The sequence below is a fragment of the Carcharhinus amblyrhynchos genome, chromosome 14, assembly GCF_965287045.1.
Source record: "Carcharhinus amblyrhynchos chromosome 14, sCarAmb.v2.hapA, whole genome shotgun sequence".
Classification (NCBI taxonomy): Eukaryota; Metazoa; Chordata; class Chondrichthyes; order Carcharhiniformes; family Carcharhinidae; genus Carcharhinus; species Carcharhinus amblyrhynchos.
Window position 1 is genome coordinate 7687463 of NC_137337.1, and position 23501 is coordinate 7710963.

The window sequence follows — 23501 nt, forward strand, 5'->3', positions numbered from 1 at the left end:
GAGGAAGCGAGGGAGACCAATCACGTGACTGACGGCAGACATTTTGGGGCATCGGTCAGATTAACACGGTTCCCCCCCCCCACTCCCCCCTCCCCCCTCCTCCTCCCCCACCACCAACCGTCTGTGACTAATTTCGGGCTATCTGTAGCTGGGCCCAGCTCCCGGCAGCCGCAAAAAAATTAGTGTGAGAAACGACACCATGTTAACCGCGCTCGAGGTCCCGTGGGTCTGTGTGCTATCACTGTGCGGAGCAATTAGCGGGATTAACGTGAAATCTTCATTATCTCCTGCTCAAACATTTCATTTACTCTGAAGAAGCTCCCAGAAGGATTCCAAGGCAGTAATTCCAATTTGTCATCTGTTGATCAAACAACTCATTTTCTCTGCACCCTCCCCATCTCCACCACCCTGTTTTTTTTTCTCTTCCCGTTTTATTGCCTCAGGAGATCTTTTGGAGTTCCTCCTCCTCCTCCCACCCTGCCCCCGGCAAGACACACTGATCCATGGGACCTGATGCCTTAGACTGGGATTCCTCGAGCCATTTCTATTCCTACTTTATCCTCGATAAGTTATCTTTTTTTCTTTAGTTCAAGAGAAGGAAGAAGAAGCAAGCGAAAATGGACTGACCTAACCCACCTGAGCTGGGCTCGCACTCGTCAAGGTCCTCATCGTCACTCGCGCACTCGGCTGAAGACACGATGAGGTCATCGGTGACCTGTAAGTCAAGAAGAGAAAAAGCCAACACGTCACGGAAAGTCTCACCGCGAGTCGCGCTCCCCCTCACCCCCCCCCGCCAACCCGAACTCCCTCTACAACTCAGAACAGGAATCGGACAACCTGGAGTTTATAAAACACCCCGTGACAACGTGCCAGAGCACCTTGGGCGGCACGGTGCCGTGGCTGCCTCACAGCGCCAGGGACCCGGGTTCGATGCCCGCCTCGGGTCGCCGTCCGTGCGGAGTCTGCACATTCTCCCTGCGTGGGTTTCCTCCGGGTGCTCCGGTTTGCTCCCACAGTCTGAAAGACGTGCCGGTTAGGGTGCATTGGCCGGAAGAGCCATGCGGAGAAAGCTAAGTGAAGAATTAGGGTTCGGAATGCTTTGCCTCTCAGGATGGTGGGGACGGATTTAATAGTCACCATCAAAAGGGAATCGAACGAATATACTTAAGGTCGAAGAAGCTACGGATTAACGGGGAAGGGGGAGAAACTGGACTGATCTCACAAAGAGCTGATACAGAGAAACTGGGCTAAATGGCTTCCTCAAATCTTGGAATTTTCTCAGCCTTTTGGCTAAGATCAAGTGTAGTACCGACGTGCTGCGCTTGGTTGAAGTCATTAGGTTACATTTCAGCTTGATTTGAAGCAATTTTTAAAAGCGGCGTCTTGGCCTTTTGGCTAAGATGCAAATGAGATCAAGCCTTGGAGGAGGAGCTATGCCTGCTCCAATCAGCTTGAATCATGTAGGTCAAGCCAAAGACAGGAAGTGAGAGCCCTGTCTTGTCAGCTTGGATTGGGAATGTCTCAACTTGTTGAGACTCTGAATTGGATTTGATTTGATTGAATTGGATTGGGAATAAAGTTTTCAAAAAAATTCTACAGTGCATGTAGGAGGCCATTTGGCCCATTGAGTCTGTACTGACTCTCTGGAAAAGCATCTGACCCAGCATCCTCCTCCCACCCCATCCCATTCCCAGAACCCTATATATTTACCCCACTAATCCCCCTAATCCACACATCTTTGGACTGTGGGAGGAAACCGGAGCACCTGGAGGAAACCCACGCAGACATGGGGAGAACATGCAAACTCCACACAGACAGTTATCTGAGGCTGGAATTGAACCCGGTCCCTGGCACTGTGAAGCAGCAGTACTAACCACTGTGCCACTGCGCACAACATACATTACAATGTCTGCATGCATGTATTACAATGTGCATGTGTGTGCATTACAATATCTGTGCGTGTATTAAGATTTGTGTGCATGTATAACAACATGGGTGTGTGTGATATGATGTGCTTGTGTGCATGTATTGTGATGTTTTAAAAAATTGCCATAGTCCCAGAAAACCATTGGCTATTCTCCCCTTTGAGGGGGAGAGCTGACTGGTGGTGATTTAGCTCAAGGATCACCACATGTGTGCATGTATGTGTATTACAGTGTGTGTGTGCATACATTATTTTGTGTGTACATGTATTGCAACATGTGTGTATTACAATGTGCACGTGTGTGTATTATATGTTGTGTGCACATGTATTATGTGTGTGTATTTATCACGATGCATATGTGTGCGTATTACAATGTGTATTTATGTATTACAATGTGTATGCATATAATACAATGCGTATGTATGTATTACAATGTGCATGTGTCTATTATGATGCAAGTGTATTACAATGTGTGTATGTATAATGATGTGTGCGTGTGTATTATGACGTGTGTATGTATTATGATGTGTATATATGTATTATGATGTATACGTGTGTATTACGATGGGTATGGTGTGTATTAAGATGCATGTGTATGTATTACAATGCACGTGTGTGTATTATGAAGTGTATGTTTATATAATGTGTATACGTGCACTACAATGCATATGGTATTATATGCATTATGGTATGATGTGTACGGTGTGTATTATGATGTAGATGTATGTATTATGATGTGTGTGTATGTATTACGATGTGTGCACATGTATTATGATGCATGTGCAGTATATGTGTGAATGTATTATGATGTGCGTGTATGTATTACAATATCTGTGTCTGTATTACAATGTGTATGCACATAGTATGACGTGTATGCATGTGTATTATGATGCATGTGTACATATTACACTGTGTATGTATTATGATGGTGCATGTATTATGATGCACATGTATTGCGATGCATGTGTATGTATTACAATGTGTGTATATGTATTATGATGTGTGTGTATGTGTTATGATACGTATGTATGTGTTATGATGTATGTGTATGTGTTATGGTGCGTGTGTATGTGTTACGATGCATGTGTATGTGTTACGATGTGTATGCATGTGACCCAGAGTAGCTGGTACTTGGGCAGAGTGCTGTCAGGTCAGCTTGTTGTTGCTGGGCTGTTGTCAGGGAACAGATCACTGTGAGGAGATCGGGGCAGCAGTCAGTGGACAGCGATGACAATGTCTATCGCTAAAGCTGGCTCTTCTGCAAGCCCTTGGAAAGTGGCCAAGAGACAATGAATGTCAATGCTGCTGATGACCTTCATGTGGGTTGACAGTGCGCAATGCTGGGCTTGCTGCCCTTCAGCGCACTGCAGATGGAGAGAAGAGCCTGGGTGACTGTTAACAGGGAGACCCTCCAGTTAGAGACGGCGGGGGGGGGGGGGAGCTGAAGGAGCAATGCTCTCCTGCACTCCAGTCATCCGCACATTATACTGCATCTTGCTGCTAACAGCGTGAGGTATTTGTACAGATCGCTCCCTTCAACAGAGAAACATTTCTGTCTGAGATCCCTTTGAAAGCTTGGAGAACAGCTTATGAATATTAATTTGCCTGTAAGGAGCAGCATTCCGTGAAAGTTACAGCAGCCAGTGTTGCAAAGGGTGGCCTTGGAGTGGGGTTGAGTGGCTGAATGAGGTGCACTGTGTCGTACCTCTCTCACTCACTGCGCTGCGTGGAGCTGATACCTTCAGTCCAGTGTGAGAGGGGACAGTGTGCATGGGCGAGCACGTGTGAGAGAAAAACGGTCTTACCAGCCGTTCACACCACGCTCCCGCTGCACCGAGGTCAGAGAATCTGGCACCCAGCTAAACCTCCATTCACTACACCAGGATGGGAAGATCCCACTGGCATGGACACTGGCCACCTTCCGAACACAGCGTGAGATGGGTTGTGTGAGTGAGTGAACAAGACAGGAAGGTTTGCATCCTGTGAGATAGAGAGAACGTGGCAGAGAGGGAGTGAACGCAACAGTGAAAGGGGGAATGAGAAAGAGAGAGCGAGAGGGAGAGCATGCATGATAGACAGTGAAAGTGAATGCGCGTCTTGCATGTGTACACACGTACATGGGTACACCTGTGTACTTTGTTTACGTGTGTGTGTGTTCTGAGAATGTATATGTGTGTACATATATGTGTGCACACGCATGTGTGTGTGTGCATGCATGCATGTGTGTGTATTTTCACACGTAACATAGAAACATAGAAGACAGGAGCAGAAGGAGGCCATTCAGTCCTTCAAGCCTGCTCCGCCATTCCATCACGATCATGGCTGATCATCCAACTCAATAGCCTAATCCTGCTTCCTCCCCATAACCTTTGATCCCATTCTCTCCAAGTGCTATATCCAGCTGCCTCTTAAATACATTCAATGTTTTGGCATCAACTACTTCCCGTGGTAATGAATTCCACAGACTCACCACTCTTTGGGTGAAGAAATGTCTCCTCATCTCCATCCTAAATGGTCTACCCTGAATCCTCAGACTGTGACCCCTGGTTCTGGACATTCTTCAGAGGTTAAACGAGACAGTAGATAATTCTTTAGCCTGAGCTTGGCATGCTACCGGTGAGCTGCCAGCATTGTTCAGTGAGAAGTAGCAGAAGGGCATTTGGCTGGAAGGTGACGTGCCCCAGTTCCACAGTCGTAATTCAGGGGCGGGGGGAGTGAACTTGGCGATGGAACTCCCACTCCACAGAGGGAGGAAGACTGGCCCTCCAGAGCTTCCAGCAACCATCTGAGTGGCCAGCAGCTTCACCAGTCTTGGCAGTACCAGAGCTCAGTGGTGGGCACTGCAGGGAGCGGATGAAGGTTGCCCCAGGATAGACATGCCCTGAGGTTTTACGAAAGGGAGCGATGCGAGTGAGATCCCAGGGAGGGGGAAGAGGGGGTGAGGATAATGGGTTTTGGAAGGTGGGAATAAGAAGCAACAAGGGGGTGACATCTTGGGTGGGGAGGGAGGCATGAACCCAAAGTGTTCTCATATCTTTTCTTCCCATTTTCATGTAGGCTACAAAATATACCCTGCCTACCCAGGGCTGCCTGTTCACACCACTATGTTATGGTGTGGGCAGCTAACAAGCACAATTGACCTGATATTGTTTATTTACATGTGGTGGATGACACATGGGGGTCAGTTCAGGGGTGGGCGAGACGGTGGTGGGCTAGCAACCTGACCTATTTCACCTGCTCCCCCCATCTGTGGCAGCTAGTAAAATCCAGCTGGAACCTATGAGAATGGACGTCTCTATACAGGAAAATCAAGATCCAGTTGAAATGTGTGAGTGTAATAATGCCCATGGAACTGTAACCCAGTGTGAGTCATAAAACCCATGGAACTGTAACCCAGTGTGAGTAATAAACCCATGGAACTGTAACCCAATGTGAGTAATAAAACCCATGGAACTGTAACTGTGAGTAATAACACCCATGGAACTGTAACCCAGTGTGAGTAATAAAAGCCATGGTACTGTAACCCAGTGTGAGTAATAAAAGCCATGGTACTGTAACCCAGTGTGAGTAATAAAACCCATGGAACTGTAACCCAGTGTGAGTAATAACACCCATGGAACTGTAACCCACTGTGAGTAATAACACCCATGGAACTGTAACCCACTGTGAGTAATAACACCCATGGAACTGTAACTGTGAGTAATAACACCCATGGAACTGTAACCCAGTGTGAGTAATAAAAGCCATGGTACTGTAACCCAGTGTGAGTAATAAAACCCATGGAACTGTAACCCAGTGTGAGTAATAAAACCCATGGTACTGTAACCCAGTGTGAGTAATAAAACCCATGGTACTGTAACCCAGTGTGAGTAATGAAACCCCTGGAACTGTAACCCAGTGTGAGTAATAAAACCCATGGAACAAAAGGTCTCTGAAGGAGCTGGAAATCCCACAGCATTTCCTATCAGCAGCAATGTACATTTATGTAGAACCCTGAATGGATTCACAAGTATATAGGAATCGGATTATACACAATCTATGATATTCCAGGGAGCACAATACCAACCGTGTAAAGAATCCAGAGCTGGAAATGCTGCAAGTTTTGGGAGTGGAGCTCTTGAGCATTAAAATCCCCTGAGGATATATAATTTCTATATTCAAATTGTTCATTACAATTTTAATTGTTCCTGTCATAAAATATAGCTGCAAAATTCTTCATTTGTGGCAATTTGTAAGCTGAACATTTAGAAGAAGAATGTTCCCTCAGATGCCCCTAATGAAGATGGAATACTCGCTCCTTCCCTTTGTGACCTATTGCTGCGATGTATGTTCCTCTCTCCCCGTTGACCATTCACCAGCCCGTGTATGAGGTGCCTTTTCCAGGAATTAGTTCCAAACAGAGTTAAACAAATAGGGCTGACCTCTGTGGAGGGTTGATGCAGAGGAAGCATCTTGCCTTCCTGTGTGGGTGTAAAAGAGCCCATGGCGCCATTTTGAGTTAGCTTTATTTTAGTTTATACTCCAGAGACCACTTTCCCCCCTAACCACCATCCCTCCCAACTCCCCACCAACCCCCTACCACCTCACCTCCAACCCCTGGTACAACATGATGTTGGGTTAACTTCGACTGACTATATCCTATATCATTCCAGGGATCACCTTCAACCATCACTCCCACCTTTCACTCCTTCACATCCATGTGGGATAGCCTGAATAATCCAGAATTCATGTGTAAATATCATTTAAGTTTTACAACAGTTAAAAGAACTCAGGAAGTTGTGATGGTTACTGGTGCTGTCATTGGTTTATTTTGGCTGTGCTGCCTATATAGCCACTATTATATATTTAAAAGGTTGCAGGTTGCTGTGAGAGCTGATCACATGATTTGCTGGCACTCTCATTAGGGTGTTTGCAGAAGCTACTGTTTTACTTTCAGTTTGTACTCAGTGTAGAGAATATCTCTTTCAATAAAACCTGTTGTGTGTTATTTTGACTCTCCACGTGCAACCCACATCATTTTTTGCTTAAAAACCAAAATTTGTAACACAGATAGGACATTACAGCCATGATCTATTCCACTAGAACATGGTGTGCAATTTTGTTCTCCTTTTCCGAGGAAGGATGCTCTTGCTCTCAGGGAGCGCAGCGAAATTTGCTAGGCTAATTCCGGGGATGGTGGAACTGATGTATGATAAGAGGTTGATTAGGTTAGGATTGTTTTCACTGGAGTTTAGGCAAATGAAAGGGGATCATAGACACATATAAAATTCTAACAGGACTAGACAGGGTAGATGCAGGGAGGATGTTCCCAATGGTGAGGCTGTCCAGAATCAGGGGTCACAGTCTGAGGATACAGGTTAGACCATTTAGGATGGAGATGAGGAGACATTTCTTCATCTAGAGAGTGGCGAGCCTGTGGAATTCATTACTACAAGAAGCAGTTGATGCCAAAACATTGAATGTATTCAAGAGATGGCTGGATATAGCACTTGGGGTGAATGGGATCAAAGATTGTGGGGAGAAAGCAAGATTAGGCTAATGAGTTGGATGATTAGCCATGATCATGATGAATGGCAGAGCAGGCTTGAAGGGCCAAATGGCCTCCTCCTGCTCCGATCTTCTATGTTCCTATGTTACGATGTAATCTAAGCAATCAGATGCCACAAATTTAATATTAAACCACAGCGAGGCGTTATTATCTATTTATATCCTAATTTTTCAACAACAAACCATTTGACAGACTGTTTTGTAATAAATATTCTATTCACTTCGCACGAACAATAGAAAAGCAGGAGGCAGCATTAATGTCTAGACTCCGATTGGATTAAAATGGAGAATTATTGTCTATTTTATCCTGAATCACTCTTGGCCTCAGTGCCAGCATGCTTATCATTTCTTTCACATACCATCTCAGAAGATTCTGGAAGTGTTGCGTTAATATGATTTTGCAGTCAATATTACAAACAAAATTATTTTTGGGTGGAAAAACAGCTCCCCCCCAACAACCACTGTCCTCCCCACTTTACATCACATCTCCCTTTCTTTCTCAACCTTGTTACTGTGCTGTTGATTTGCTAATGACCACCTCCCGTCTTGGGGCAAACAGGATCAGAGGTTATGGGGAGAAAGCAGGATTAGGCTATTGAGTTGGACGATCAGCCATGATGGTGATGAATGGCGGAGCAGGCTCAAAGGGCCAAATGGCCTCCCCCTGCTCCTATCTTCTATATCATAGAGTCATAGAATCCTACAGTGCAGGAGGCCGTTCGGACCATCAAGTCTGCACTGGCCACAATCTCACCCAAGCCCTATCCCCATAACCCCATGCATTTAACCTCGCTAGTTCCCCCAGTACTAAGGGACTATTGAGCATGGTCAATCTATCTAATCTGCATATCTTTGGACTGTGGGAGGAAACTGGAACGCCCAGAGGAAACCCAAGCAGACACGGGGAGAAGGTGCAAACTTCACACAGACAGTGACCCAAGCCGGGAATCGAACCCGGATCCCTGGTGCTGTGGGGCTGCAGTGCTAACCACTGTGCCACCGTGCCGACCCATGCTTCTATGTCTTCACCCAAAACAGATCGGCGACTTGTGCCAGAGCAGGTCAGTGATATCACACCTTTGGTTAAACATGATGCTCAGATGTTGTGGGTTCAAACCCCACTCCAATGATCCAAACTGAGAGAGTGCCGCACTGTCGGAGGTGCTCTCTTTTGGACAAAACATTAAAACATCAATTTTGACCTCTGAGGCGAACTATGTCCAGGTGGGTCCCTATTAATGACTGAGATGAAGGGGCCGACTGCATTGTCGACCAATTTCCTGATGGTACAAAGATTGTACAAAAGAAAACAAGAGATGCGGCACGGTGGCACAGAGGTACAGTGGTTAACACTGCTGCCCCACAGTGCCTGGGACCTGGGTTTGATTCCCAACTTGGACCACTGTCCGTGTGGAGCCTGCACATTCTCCCTGTGTCTGCATGGGTTTCCTCCGGGTGCTCCAATTTCCTTCCACACTCCAAAGATGTGTGGTTTAGGTGGATTGGCCATGCTAAATTGCCCCTTAGTGTCAGGGAGTCTACCTAGGGTAAATGCATGGGGGTTATAGGGATAGGACCTGGGTGGGACTGTGGTCAGTGCAGACTCAGTGGGCCGAATGGCCTCCTTCTGCACTGTAGGAATTCTATAAAAGCACCATTTTATTCACTGGTCCCGTGACGATTCTTCGCAGTGATGTTTGTTTGCAGTGCCTGGGAGATTAGAAGTTAATTGCTGGAGACTCCAGGGTCAACCCAGGCATCTCGATGTGTGTCCCTCCCTCTACTGCACTCGGATAAATGTCTTCCAACCACTGCAACAGTTGCCAGGCAACAATAAGACAGCACTTATCTTTGAAGTATATTCGTTTCTTCGCAGCGTCCTGACAAAGGATGAGGTAATTGTGGTCAGGAACCTCATCCTTTCTACCTAATCCCTGAATATAGAACACTTAACCAGTTAGCTGACTGACTGTGGCAGGGTTGGGTTTGATGATGTGCTGAGCGATGTGTACAGTCGGTGCTTTCAGTTCAGGAACACGGAACCTTGCCCACTGCCGCTCAAAATTTCATTTCACTCTCACAAATACAAAGAAACCCTTTAATAGGCACCCTGTGCATCGCCTTAACCCTTCCCTGCTTTCACATCCGATGCACACTCCCAGCCGCATATACCGTCCACAAGGTGCACTGCAGCAAGGCTCCTTCGACAACACCTTCCAGACTCACAGGGCTCAATGTCCCCGTTCCCCCCCCGGCATGGGAATCGTAGTGGGTGGGACACGGACAATGCAAAGGTTTCTTGACCTCGGGCAGGATTTGGGGAGCGCGGTCAGAGAGTCCTGCCCACAAACCTGACTATCTAGAAGGAGTAGGGCAGTAGACACAAGGGAACCCCACTGCCTGGAAAGTCTCACGTCACTCACCATCCTTACTTAGAATCATAGACTCCCTACTGTGCAAGATGAGGCCATTCAGCCCATTGAATCTACACTGACTACAATCCCATCCAGGCTCTATCCCCATTACCCCATACATTTACCCTAGCTAGTCACTAAGGGGCCATTTGGCATGGTCAATCCATCTAACCCGCACATCTTTGGACTGTGGGAGGAAACTGGAGCACCCGGAGGAAACCCACGCAGACACGGGGAGAATATGCAAACTGCACACAGACAGTGACCCAAGCCAGGATTCGAACCCGGAGCCCCGGCGCTGTGAGGTGTTGATAGTAGTCATGATGTGGAGATGCTGGTGTTGGACTGGGATAAACACAGTAATAGTAAACCTGGTGTCGTCAGACTTCATACTGTGAGGCAGCAATGCTAACCACTGTGCCACCGAAACTTGGCGATGTTATCGCTGTTCCTTCACTGTGGCCAAAATCCTGGAACTCCCTCCCCCCAACAGCACCTACACCATGTGGACTGCAGCACTGCACGAAGGCAGCTCACCACTACCATCTCAAGAGATGGGCAATAAACGGCCGAGCCAGAGAAGCCCACACCCCATGAGTGACTAAAAGTAGCCTGATGTCTGGTACAGTAATTGTGCAGTCATGTTAGTAAGCTGCTTTAGTGCGCGCTTGAAGGAATGGAAAAAGAGATGGGCACTGTTTACTGACTAATCTTTCAGTTACCAATGCCCCGTCAAACAGGCAATGCAATCCTTCACAATGCAAGCTCCAATTGATTCTGTACGCAGTGCCATCATAACTTGTAGCTCCAGGCTGCAGTCTTTAACAATACAATACCATCTTTATTCATTTCAGTACACTTGTTATCCTTGGTAAGGCCATTTTGTGAAGACTGCAGTTACCAGGAAAACATCCGTATGTAGTGATACACCCAGCATTTCTGGATGAATTGTGTACCCATCGTACGAAACCTCCACACGATTCAGGCTGGGGCCAAGTTTTAGTCGAGAGCTCAATGGTGCTGGTGAGGCCACACCTGGAGAACTGTGTATAGTTTTGGTGTCCTTCCTTGAGAAAGGAGATACTGGCACTGGAGGGGGTGCAGAGGAGATTCACTAGATTGATTCACTAGGAGTTGAGAGGGTTGGCTTATGAGTAGATGGGCTATACTCATTGGAATTCAGAAGAATGAGGGGAGATCTTATAGAAACATACGAAGGGAATAGATAAGATTGAAGCAGGGAGGTTGTTTCCACTGGTGGGTGAAACTAGAACTAGGGGACATGGGCTCAAAATAAGGGGGAGCAGATTTAGGACTGAGTTGAGGAGGAACTTCTTCACACAAAGGGTTGTGAATCTGTGGAATTCCCTGCCCAGTGAAGCAGTTGAGGCTCCCTCATTGAATGTTTTTAAGGCAAGGATAGATAGATTTTTGAACAGTAAAGGAATTAAGGGTTACGGTGAACGGGTGGGTAAGTGGAGCTGAGCCCACGAAAAGATCAGCCATGATCTTAGTGAATGGCGGAGCAGGCTCGAGGGACCGGATGGCCCACTCCTGCTCCTAGTTCTTATGTTCTGATATATTAATACTTCACTCAGTGTTGTGCTGAGCCAAGTGCATCCCAAAGATGCGTGGGTTAGGTGGATTGGCCGTGCTATATTGCCCCTCAGTGTCAGGGGGGGCTAGCAGGATGAATATGAGGGTATATGGGGGTAGGTCTGGGTGGGATTGTTGACAGTGCAGACTCGATGGGCGGAATGGCCTCCTTCTGCACAGTCGGGATTCGATCAAATGTCTGCCTAGGCCCCCACATCAGCCTACACCAAATTTGTTCATCTCAGCTCAGCAGCAAGTGACAAGGGGGTGGCATGGTGGTACAGTGATTGGCATTGCTGCCCCACAGCGCCAGGGACCCCGGTTTGATTCCTGGCTTGGGTCACCATCCGTGTGGAGCTTGTGTGGAATCTCCCTGTGTCTGCGCGGGCTTCCTCCGGATGCCCCTGTTCCCTCCCAGAGTCTGAAAGACGTGCTGGTTGGCCGGGCTGAATTCTCCCTCGGTGTACCCGAACAGGCGCCGGAGTGTGGCGACTAGGGGATTTTCACAGTAACTTCATTGCAGTGTGAATGCAAGCCTACTTGTGACATTAATAAATAAACTTTAACTGTTAATTTTAACTGTTTAACAACTTTAAACTGGATCTCCCGGGAAGGGAAGGATTCGCTTTTCTACAGCACCTTTCATGACCTCCGGACATCCCAAAACATTTGACATCCAATCAGCCAATCATTACTGCCGTGGTGTATTGGCTCACTCGTGTATTTTTCCTCAGTCCACAGTTACTCAGGGGGTGGCGCGGGGGCACAGCGGTTAGCACTGCTGCCTCATAGCGCCAGGGACCCGGGTTCGATTCCAGCCTTGGGTGACTGTGTGGTGTTTGCCTGTTCTCCCCGGCCGATATTTTCACGACCTTGCTCGGGCAAGACTCAAGGACGATGGAGAATTCCATTCTGTGAACCGCATCGGCCTCGATTCCAGGGTGGGCGTGGTGGTAAAATCCTAGCCCCCCGCCGTGTCTGTGTGGGTTTCCTCCGGGTGCTCCCGTTTCCTCCCGCAGTCCAAAGATGTGCGGGTTAGGTGGATTGGCCATGCTAAATTGATCCTTAGGGGGAGTAGCCGGGTGAATACATGGGGTTACGGGGATAGGGCCCAGCTGGGTTTGTTGTCGGTGCAAACTCGATGGGCTGAATGGCCTCCTTCTGCACTGGTGATTGTGTAGGAGTATCACATTAGCAGTTTGCTCCTTAAACCACCTTCTATTTCTGATCATGTCGAGAGTTACCATCACCAACAAGGTCAGGAACTAAAAGATACAGTGAAGATACTTGGCACAAACAAACCTGAGTGATGATAAGGTGAAATGAAGCTATCAGATCTACATTGCAAGGCTGGTGAGAACAGATTCAATAGGCTATTCAGCCACGTTATATTGAGTCTACAGGAAAGGAACAGGTCTTCTGACTCCACTCCGGTTAATCCCACCAACATATCCTTCTATTCCTTTCCCTCTCATGTGTTTTTCCCGCTTCCCTTGAATGCATCCATTCATCTCCTTCTGGTAGTGAGTTCCACATTCTCCCCACTCCCTGGGGAATGTAGTCCCTCCTGAATCCCTGATTGGAGTTATTAGTGAATGTCTGAGAGAGATGGAGAATTATAGGGTGAACGTTACCATCCTGCCTATCACGGGAATCGGAGTGGGCGAGTGGCGGACCATGGAAAGTTCCATTGACCTCGGGTGGGATTTTCCGGTTTCAGCCCGAGCGGCGCTGGAAAATCCCCCTCCAGTGCAGAAGGAGGCCATTCAGCCCTTCCAGCCTGTACTGACCACGGTAGGGTTATGGGACCCTATCCCACAACCCCACATATTTACTTCACCAGTCCTCCCGACACCAGGGGTGAATTTAGCATGGCCAATCCACCTAACCTGCACATCTTTGGAGTATGGGAGGAAACCGGAGTATCCAGAGGAAAGAACGTGCAGGTTCCACACCGACAGTGACCCAAGCCGGGAATCGAACCTGAGTCCCTTGCACTGTGAGACTGTGCCAACGTGCCACCCCAGATCACAGCAGATTCTGGATCCTACACGATGCTGATGCCCACAGTTGCGCTTTCCAGAAACCATTATTCCTTTGTTGACAATGAGCCTGCAGCAAAGTACAGGAGATTAATTCCTGGACACTCCAGTACTGCGTCCACCTGCCATCGCGCCAATGCCCACAGCCTTGGACAAGGCGTGAGGAATAGAAATGCCAGGGGACGATCTATACCCGAATGTGTAGCCCAATTGCCTCAACAGCTGACCATCCCAAAAAAAAATGATTTTTTCTTCAAAAAAAAAGCAATGAATAATATGAAAGTCCATCATGATGATACCTAGCAGACTATGGCTGATAAATGACCACACATTAATCACTGAACTAGTCTATAAAAGTTAATAGTCAGCTCCTGCGTTGCATAGATTAGAATGAATGATATAGAGGAGATCTGATTAATGTCTGCCCTCTCCTTTCTCCATCTCTAATGACTGGTGTCTCCTTATAATTAAATACACACAGCACCAGCGCTTTATCTGCACGGATCACAACTCCAGCTGATAGCTCTTTTCAAGCGTTGACACACTGCCACACAACACTTCCAACAATGCCGATACCTCACTGGCTTGGGAATCGCTGTGGGTGCTCTGAGGTCCCCAGAATCCCTACAATGCAGAAGTGGCCATTGGGCCCATTTGGGTCTGCGCTGACCCCGTGACAGGGTCATAGAATCATTCAGCGCAGAAGAGGCCCTTCGGCCCATCGAGTCTGCACCAGCACGCAAGAAACACCTCAACTTCCACCTAGTCCCATTTTCCAGCACTTGGCCCATAGCCCTGAATGTTATGAGAAAATGCTTCTCCAGATACTTCTTAAAGGATGTGAGGCATCCCTCCTCTAGCATCCTCCCAGGCAATGCATTCCAGACCGTCACCACCCTCTGGGTGGAAAGGATTTTTCCTCACATCCCCCTTCAACCTCCTGCCCTCACCGTGAACCTATGTTCCCTAGTGACTGATCCTTCGACTAAGGGGAACAGCTGCTCCTTATCCACTCTGTCCATGGCTTCTCTGCTCCAACGAAAGCAACCCAAGCCTCTCCAACCTCTCTTCTAAACTTCAGTGTTCCAATCGAGGCAGCATCTTGCTGAATCTCCCCTGTAACCCCTCCAGCGCAATCACATTCTCCTCACCCAGACCCTCTCTCCTGCCCTATCACCGTAACCTCACACATTCAGCTCAGCCAATCCACCTATTAGGCACATCTTTGGACTGTGGGAGGAAACCGGAGCACCCAGAGGAAACCCACGCAGACACGGGGAGAACAGAGAGACAGTGTGACCCAAGCTGGGAATCAAACCCAGGTCCCTGGTGCTGTGACGCACCAGTGCTAACCATTGACCAGGGCACTGGGGACAACGCCACCCGACCTTCTTTGAAATAGAACTAGGGAATCTTTTTACATTCGGGGAGGCGAGGGCCTCGTGGTATTATTGCTAGACTATGAATCCAGAAACACAGCTAACGTTCTGGGGACCCGGGTTCGAATCCCTAGCATGGCAGATGGTGGAACTGAATTCAATGAAAAATTCTGGAATTAAGAATCTACTGATGACCATGAAATCATTGTCAAATGTTCGAAAAACCCATTCGGTTCACTAATGTCCTTTAGTTCACTAATGACCTTTGGTTCACTTTAGGGAAGGAAATCTGCCGTCCTTACCCGGTCTGGCCTACATGTGACTCCAGAGCCACAGCAGTGTGGGTGACTCTCAACTGCCCTCCAAAATGGCAAGCCAATCAATTCAAGGGCAACTAGGGATGGGCTGGCCAGCCAGTGATGTCCATGTCCCATGGATGAATTAAAGAAAAAGTTGTGAGATCAGGCAGTTGGTGGGTCACCCAAAAGACAGCACCCCTGACAGCGCAGCACTCCCTCGGTATCACATAGCATTCTGGTGTTCAAACCTCTGAAGTGGGACTTAAACCCAGAACCTAGACGATGGTGCTGCCACACTGAACCCACAGTTGACACCAACGCGATCCAACGGCATTCAAATATTTTGGATAGCTGGACATTCCTGCTTAATGGAGGATGTCCCTCTGGTTCCAGCTGCACCCCCCCATTCCCCCGGGGAAAGAAATAAGGATTTAATTTTGCGTTTAATAAGCTGAAAGGCACTAATCTTCTATCAGAAAATTCGCAGCAATGTAATCCGTTTATTAGTTACATCACCAGAACATTAGCTGCATCTGGGCATTATCTCTCCATGTGTAATGGAAAATCCTACTGTAAGCTTACTTCAAAGTGGTGGCTTTTCTATATCTGTAATTGGATTCCCAATAAAACTGGCAGCGAGCGGCAAATGGCAGGGGAAGTCAGCTCCAAAGCACTGGATGAATCGTAGAATCATCCTATTTTTTATTCATGGGACATAGGCATCATTGGCTGGGCCACCATTTGTTGTCTATCCCTAGTTACCTGAGGGCAGTTGAGAGTCAACCACATTGCTGTGGCTCTGGAGTCACATGTAGGCCAAACCGGGTAAGGATGGCAGATTTCCTTCCCTCAAGAACATTAGTGAGCCAGATGGGGTTTTTCCGACAATCGACAATGTTTTCATGGTCATCAGTTGATTCTCCAGGTATTATTATTGAATTCAAATTCCACCATCTGCTGTGGCGGAATGGGAACCTGGGTCCCCAGAACATGAGCTGAGTTTCTGGATGAATAGTCCAGCGATAATACCACAAGGCCATCACCTCCCCTTTTCGGAGAACGAGAGGTTCATTGGAATCTACAAACTATTTGAAGGGATGGACAGGATAGATGCAAGTAAGATGTTTCCTCTGAGATCTTGCTGTGCCCATATTGGCTGCCATGTTTCCTACATTGCAAGAGGAGCTGAACTTCAAAGCAAGTCCCTCATTGACTGCAGAGGGCTTTGGGATGGTTAGTTCATAACAGATACAACTTGTCCAGGCATCTTTTGCCCATATCACTGGGAGAGTCAAGCTGCGATCTTGAGATTGCAGTCTGTAAGGACAATCCACAAAAGCTCAACCGGTGAAGTCAACAGAAGTTCTTAGTCCCAGATCGCAGCCTATGCTGGAGATGTCCTGTAGAACGAGAGTCCCAGCAGTGAAAAATCGTCCTCCCAGACACATGGGAGTTTTATTGATGTATTAAGTTGGGGAGTGGGGCAAGAATTATTGTCCAACGTCTTGCCACGTTGGAATTCAAGTTCAAACAGAACATGAAATGGAATTCAAGATTGCCAGATAGTGCTAAATATAAAGAAGGACAACAAAAGTACAAATTATTTTCAGATAGTGCATTTCAGCCAATTTTGAATTTGTTTACTTGCCCCCCACTGATTCTCGTCATTACTTAGTCACTAGAGGTTTTTTTTTATTCATCCATGGGACATGGGCATCGCTGGCTGGCCAGCATTTATTGCCCATCCTGAGTTGCCCTTATTCAGAGGGCAGTTGAGAGTTGCTGTGGCTCTGGAGTCACATGTAGGCCAGACTAGATAAGGATGGCAGATTTCCTTCCCTAAAGGACATTAGTGAACCAGATAGATTTTTCCGACAATCGACAATGGTTTCATGGTCATCAGTAGATTTTTCATTCCAGGTATTTTTTATTGAATTCAAATTCTACCATCTGCCGTGGTGGGATTCGAACCCGGGTCCCCAGAACGTTCGCAGAGTCTCTGGATTAAGTCCAGCGATAATGCCACTGGGCCATCGTCTACCCATTAGGTCAGCTAATCCCATCTTCATCTGTTTACAATAGACAAATTATGGAAAGAAAGGAATGACGTTTTGCTTTTAATGCCCAGGTGATTCCTCCTAGGAGGCAGTCTGGAAGAAACAGATTCCTGGCCCAAGTGCGATGGGCCAAATGGCCTCAGTCTCTCTCCTCTCCTGCGGAAACTAGATCTGCTGAGAGACTGGTTGCTACACTGCCGCATAAACCTGCAGAAACAAGAGCAAACTGAGCTCGCTGTCAGATTATTAGCCCTGTTCGAAGTACAGAGTAATAACAGCACGGGGTGAGGTCATTAGGCCCATTGAGGTCATGCCGGCTCTGCCTCAGTCCTCCTGCTCTCTCCCCGCGGCTCTGCAAAATTGCAGTCAGTGGTTCCAGAAACCTCTGCTTCTAAATTAAACTGTCAGACAAGGAAGAGCAGAGTGACACCTGGATGCTTCATCACTCTGACACAAAGGACTTTTTTTAAACACTTGTAAAAATGAACTGATAGAAGAGAAATGATTGCAGCTAATTAAAATTCCAGCAGTATCAGGCAGCCAGTTATGTCAGGGTACCGGCATTGTGATCGGTATAAATGATGCATGTGTCTCTGGGCTTTTCAACTTCCCCTCTCCCTCCCCGCAACAGCGCTGCCCGCACTTAAAACTGCTTCACTGTTGAATTGTAGCGTTTGACACAAACCTCCACAACCCAGAACTAAGCTTCAGCTGAATTTTCAAACGGCGTCTCTGCGGAGCCTGATGTCTCCTTGTTTGATCCTCAGATACGAGAGTCTGAGGTCACGTACCGACCGACTCAAGAGCAGCTCCTTCCCTGCTGCCGTCAAGACTTCTGAATGGACCTCCCTCGCATTAAGTCAATCCTTCTCCACACCCTCGCTAGGACTGTGACACTACATTCTGCACTGTCTCCTTTCCTTCTCTATGAAGGGTAAGCTCTGTCTGCATGGGCGTGCAAGAGACAAGACTTGTCACTGTGTGTTAATACACGTGACAATAATAAATCAAATCAACCATCTAGAGTTCAGTGCCTGAGGGTCACTGGGGGAAGAGAGGGGCCGAGGGAAAGAAAGAATGGTGCATGCATCAGCCTGGGAGACCATTACGGTGCTGGGGTAAACGACAGACAGACATTGAAACACACGCACCAACAAGATATCAGGCCTCTGAAACAACACAGACTGCAAACCACACAGCTCCTTCCTGACAGTGAGTCATTTGCATAATCATGAAGAATGTTCCACAAAATTAAGTCAATCAGGGAGGTCCCCGGTGCAAATTGGAGATCTTTCAATTAACGCAACAGCATGCTGGTGGCTCTGACACAGTCGGGATTATTCCGGATGGCATTGTGAGTCACGCTCTGGCTCACTGCTTGGCACGCACCTGGAGCAGGCCGCAAGCCTTCACTCACAACACGGAGCCCCGGAACACTCAGTGTCAGCCCTGCAAAGCAAACCGCTTCCAAAGACTGAGCAGCTCATTAATTACTCAGGCAAGCCCGCGAAGGAATGTCACATTCCAAGCGCACCTGTAGGAGAGCTGCTTAAACGCTCGCTGACGGGGAGAAGGGAGGCCCATCGGCTCCCCTCCGCCCCACCGACCCCCCTCCCACCCACAAGTTACCCCCCCCTCGTGCCCTGCTTTCCCATGGGCTCGATCATTCCCTCATTGGCCAGCAATCTGTCTGGAGGGTTCTCAATGAGTGAGCAGCCAGAGCTCGCTGGGCTGGAGAATTCCAAAGACTCACAACGCTCTGAGTGAAGAAATTTCCTCTTGACTCAGTCCTAAATCACAGAGCTCGAGGGACGCCAGACGTCCCAGTTTCACCGCTTTACAAATGTCCTGACAACTTCCTAAAAATTGTCGAAATGTCCTGGTTTTCACCTCTTTCTTTTTTCTCAAAGATAAACATGTCTGAGGAGGAGAAACTCTGTGCGGAATGTTGTCCTTCCTGTAAGCACATTGCATTGCTCGCAGTGGAACCCAAATCCCTCTCATAACGCCCACCACCTCCCCACCTACCCCACACATCTCCAAGAGGAGCCGATGCTGTTGTCTCACACACGCACACACATACACACACACATACAGACGCAGATATAGACACACACACATGCACGCGCGCATACACACACACACACACTCACATACACACACGCACATGCATACACGCTCACACACACACACACACACACGGACACACAGACATAGACACACACGCAGACACACACACACACACACACACACACGCACACACACACACAGTCCGAAAGAGTTGCTGGTTAGGTGCATTGACCATGCTAAATTCTCCCTCAGTGCACCTGAGCAGGCACCGGAGTGTGGCGACTTGAGGATTTTCACAGTAACTTCATTGCAGCGTTGATGTAAGCCTGAATTGTGACACTAATACACCTGTCCAAATAGCTCCCTCAGTCGCTCAGTGTCAATTATTTGTCTGGTAATGCATCTCCCTGGTGTATCTAACAAAAGCTCAAGGCAACATTTGAGCAAGTGTGATATCAGGGAGCCCTAGCTAGACTGGAGACAGTGGGAATGAGGGGGAAATCTCTCTGCTGGTTGGAGTCACATCCAGCACAAAGGAAGATGGCTGTCGTGGTTGGAGGTCAGTCATCTCAGCTCCAGGACATCTCTGCAGGAGTCCCTCAGGGTAGTATCCTAGACCTTCAGCTGCTTCATCAATGACCTTCCTTCCATCATAAGGTCAGAAGTAGGGGTGTGCACAGATGACCGCACAATGTCCAGTATCACTCGCAACTCCCCAGATACTGAAGTAGCCCATGTACAAATGCAGCAAGACCTGGACAATATCCAGGCTTGGGCTGCCAAGTGGCAAGTGACATTCACGCCAAGTAAGTGCCAGGCAATGACCATCTCCAACAAGAGAGAATCTAACCATTGCCCCTTTGCCATTCAATGGCATTACCATTGCTGAATCCCCCAGCAGTGCAACATTCCCTTTGATTGGTTTGATTTATTATTGTCACATGTATTAGTTTACAATGAAAAATATTGTTTCTTGCACACTGTACAAAGCATACCATTCATAGAGAAGACAACGAGAGAGTGCAGCATATAGTGTTAGAGTCATAGCGAGGGTGTAGAGAAAGGTCAACTAAACATGAGGTAGGTCCACTAAAAGTCTGTTGGCAGCAGGAAAGAAGCTGTTCTTGAGTCGGTTGATACGTGACCTCTGACTTTTGTATCTTTTTCCTGAAAGAAGAAGGTGGAAGACAGAATGTCTGGGGTGCGTGGGGGCCTTAATTATGCTGGCTGCTTTTCCGAAGCAGTGGGAAGTGTAGACAGAGTCAATGGATGGGAGGCTGGTTTGCCTGATGGACTGGGCTACATTGGACCTCAACACTTCAGGAAGAGTGTCACCATCGACTTTGTGCTCAGGTGTCAGGGGATGTGGCGATGGTGGTGGATGGTTGGTAGAGGGGGGGTGTCGGGGGGGTGAGACACTGTCTTGTAGCTTGAAGGAGAATAAGTAACACTTTACTCTGAGAGACAGCAGAATTTGGGAAGTTGGAGAGATCCACTCTGGCAGGCAAGCGAAGGGTGTGAGATACCGAGAGAGTGAAAGTGGTGTTACTTACAGTAACTTGGCAGTCGTTGTAATGTGAGTCTGTAGCTGCAAGGACAGAACATTCACGTGAAACCCTATCTTTTTAATTAAAAGTCTCAAATTAAATCACTGTTGAATGATAATTAAAGATAGGCTTTGAACTGATAGTTTTGCATGACAAAACTTCAATTAACTGTAACTGGGAAGGAATGTGATAACAAAGTACAACAGCTACACTGTTTGTTTTAGAGTAAAAATTGTAATAACTGAGCATTGATACCTTTTCATTGAAAATCCTCTTCCTTCTGTGAACCTCTTCCATCCTTAACCTCCACACTGTAGCTCACTGCAGCCCCACAACCCATCCGAGATCTCTGCGCTCTTCCAATTTTGCCCTCCCTGATTTTAATCCATTGCTGGCAGTCGTGCCTTGGCCCTGAACTCTGGAATCTGCTCTCAAGGCATCTCCGCCTCTCCTCCTTACAGAGATCGCATAAAACCTGCCTGTTTCATACACCTGTCCAAACAGCCCCCTCAGTCGCTCAGTGTCAATTATTTGTCTGCTAATGCATCTCCCAGGTGTATCTAACAAACTTAAAGGCACTATGAAAATGAGTGGTGTTATTGCTCGACTATTAATCCAGAGACTCAGCTAATGATTTGGGGATCCGGGTTCGAACCCTGCCACGGCAGATGGTGGAATTTGAATTCCATACAAAAAAAATCCGGAATTAAGAATCTAATGATGACCATAAAACCAGCACGGTGGCAGAGTGGCCAGCACTGCTACCTCACAGCGCCAGGGACCTGGGTTCGATTCCCAGCTTGGGTCACTGTCTGCGTGGAGACTGCACGTTCTCCCCGTGTCTGCGTGGGTTTCCTCCGGGTGCTCCGGTTTCCTCCCACAATCTGAAAGAGGTGCTGGTTAGGTGCATTGGCCGTGCTAAATTCTCCCTCAGTGTAAGCTGAACGGGTGCCAGAGTGTGGCGACTCGGGGAATTTCAGAGTAACTTCATTGCAGCGTCAATGTAAGCCTTACTTGTGACACTAATAAGTTAAAGATGAAGTTGGGCCCAAGGGCCCTGTTTCCATGCTGTAAACTTCTGCGACTCTATGACTGGAATTCTCCAGCCGTTCACTCTGGCAGGATTCTCCAGTCCTGCGGGCAGTGCCCCCCACCCCCCTGTCCCAGCCCTGTGGGATTCCTGCCAACATGAGGTGATGTCAATGGGCATTCCCGCTGTCAGAGACCAGAGAATCTTGGCCGCTAACAGACAACGCAGCACCTCAGCAAGAAGGCAGTGAAGCTCAGGCTTGGACTGTGGAGTCCACAGTGTCGAGGTCTTAAAGGAAAGCTGGAGGGTTCTTCAGCCAAAAACTAATGGAAGGACGCCCATTAAATCATGGAGCTTGAAGAATAGTTTGAAGTACTGCGGGAAACGCACGGCTGGGAGGCCGGAGAATCTCATCCAACATCCTCTGACCCAGGGACAAGTCATGGTGGTTGGGCGGCACGGTAGCACAGTGGGTTAGCACTGCTACTTCACAGCTCCAGGGTCCTGGGTTCGATTCCCGGCTCGGGTCACTGTCTGTGTGGAGTTTGCACATTCTCCTCGTGTCTGCGTGGGTTTCCTCCCACAGTCCAAAGATGCGCGGGTTAGGTTGATTGGCTATGCTAAAAATTGCCCCTTAGAGTCCAGGGGTGTGTAGGTTAGAGGGATTAGCAGGTAAATGTATGGGGATAGGGCCTGGGTGGGATTGTGGTCGGTGCAGACTCGATGGGCTGAAGGGCCTCTTTCTGCACTGTAGGGTTCTATGATTCTATGAATGGTTTGTTCCCAGTGGCTCATGGCCATAAATATTCAGGGATCATTTGCCTATCTGAATATGAAAGCAATCTGGAAACTCAAACGCAGCTCCAGTCATCAATTAAAGTCTCGGCTTTGCTTCTTTTCCGACAGCACAGAGCAAACAACTTGAAAGTTAAGGCGGAGAAGAAGGGAGTCAGAGAGTGAGTGAGAGAGAAAGCGAGAGAGAAGCAGTCTGCTGCTACTGCTTGTCTCTCTTCACCTTGATAACTTGTGCATCTGCTCAAAGGCGACAGCTGGGGATTTATAAACAGCTGCCAATATACTGTAACGTTCCACCAGCAATTAGCTTCTGAGTGACCCCCCAGCATGTTCCTGTTTTACCCACATCACCACGCAGAGGAGGAAGAGCTGTCTTAAAGGGACAGCTCAAACGCAGCTCCGTTTCCGCAGCCCACTCCTGCTCCAGGGCCCACGCCATTGAGAAGGAGAGATTATTTTTACCGCCGCAATCTCAAAAAGGAAAGCAAACGAGGTTCTGATTTCCTGGGACTTCAATCCCCTCTTTGTACAGTTGAAGAGAACCTTTGTCGAAGAAATGGGAGGACTTGCATTGCCCTAGCGCCTAGGAGACATTCCCTCCCCCCCCACCAATCACGCCTATAGCCTTTGAAGTTCCTCTGAAGTGTAGTGTCACTGCTGTAACAGAGGGAGGCGCGGTGGGCCAGTCTGTGCACAGCAAGCTCCCACAAACAGCAATAAGGAGCAGGCCAGTGGTCGCTGTGATGTTGGCCAAAGGATAAATATTGCCCCAAGGATGTTAATCCAGAATTTGGTCGGGAT

The 23501-nt window shown here is 47.9% G+C and overlaps 1 protein-coding gene across 30 annotated transcripts in view; it reads right to left on the minus strand.

The window, feature by feature from the left end:
- The window catches only part of nrxn3a (neurexin 3a), a 1599218-nt gene that overhangs the window by 44236 nt on the left and 1531481 nt on the right, over positions 1-23501 (minus strand). For 20 of the 30 annotated variants that reach the window (XR_013888540.1, XM_080202243.1, XM_080202236.1 and 17 more), the window contains one exon: positions 628-715. Coding sequence is in view for 28 of the 30 variants with exons in the window: in XM_080202243.1 (XP_080058369.1) it covers positions 628-715 (88 nt within the window). In the remaining 2 variants the exon portion in view is untranslated. The remainder of the gene's footprint in view (positions 1-627; positions 716-23501) is intronic. The other 10 variants (XR_013888541.1, XM_080202257.1, XM_080202242.1 and 7 more) reach the window with 1 other exon arrangement.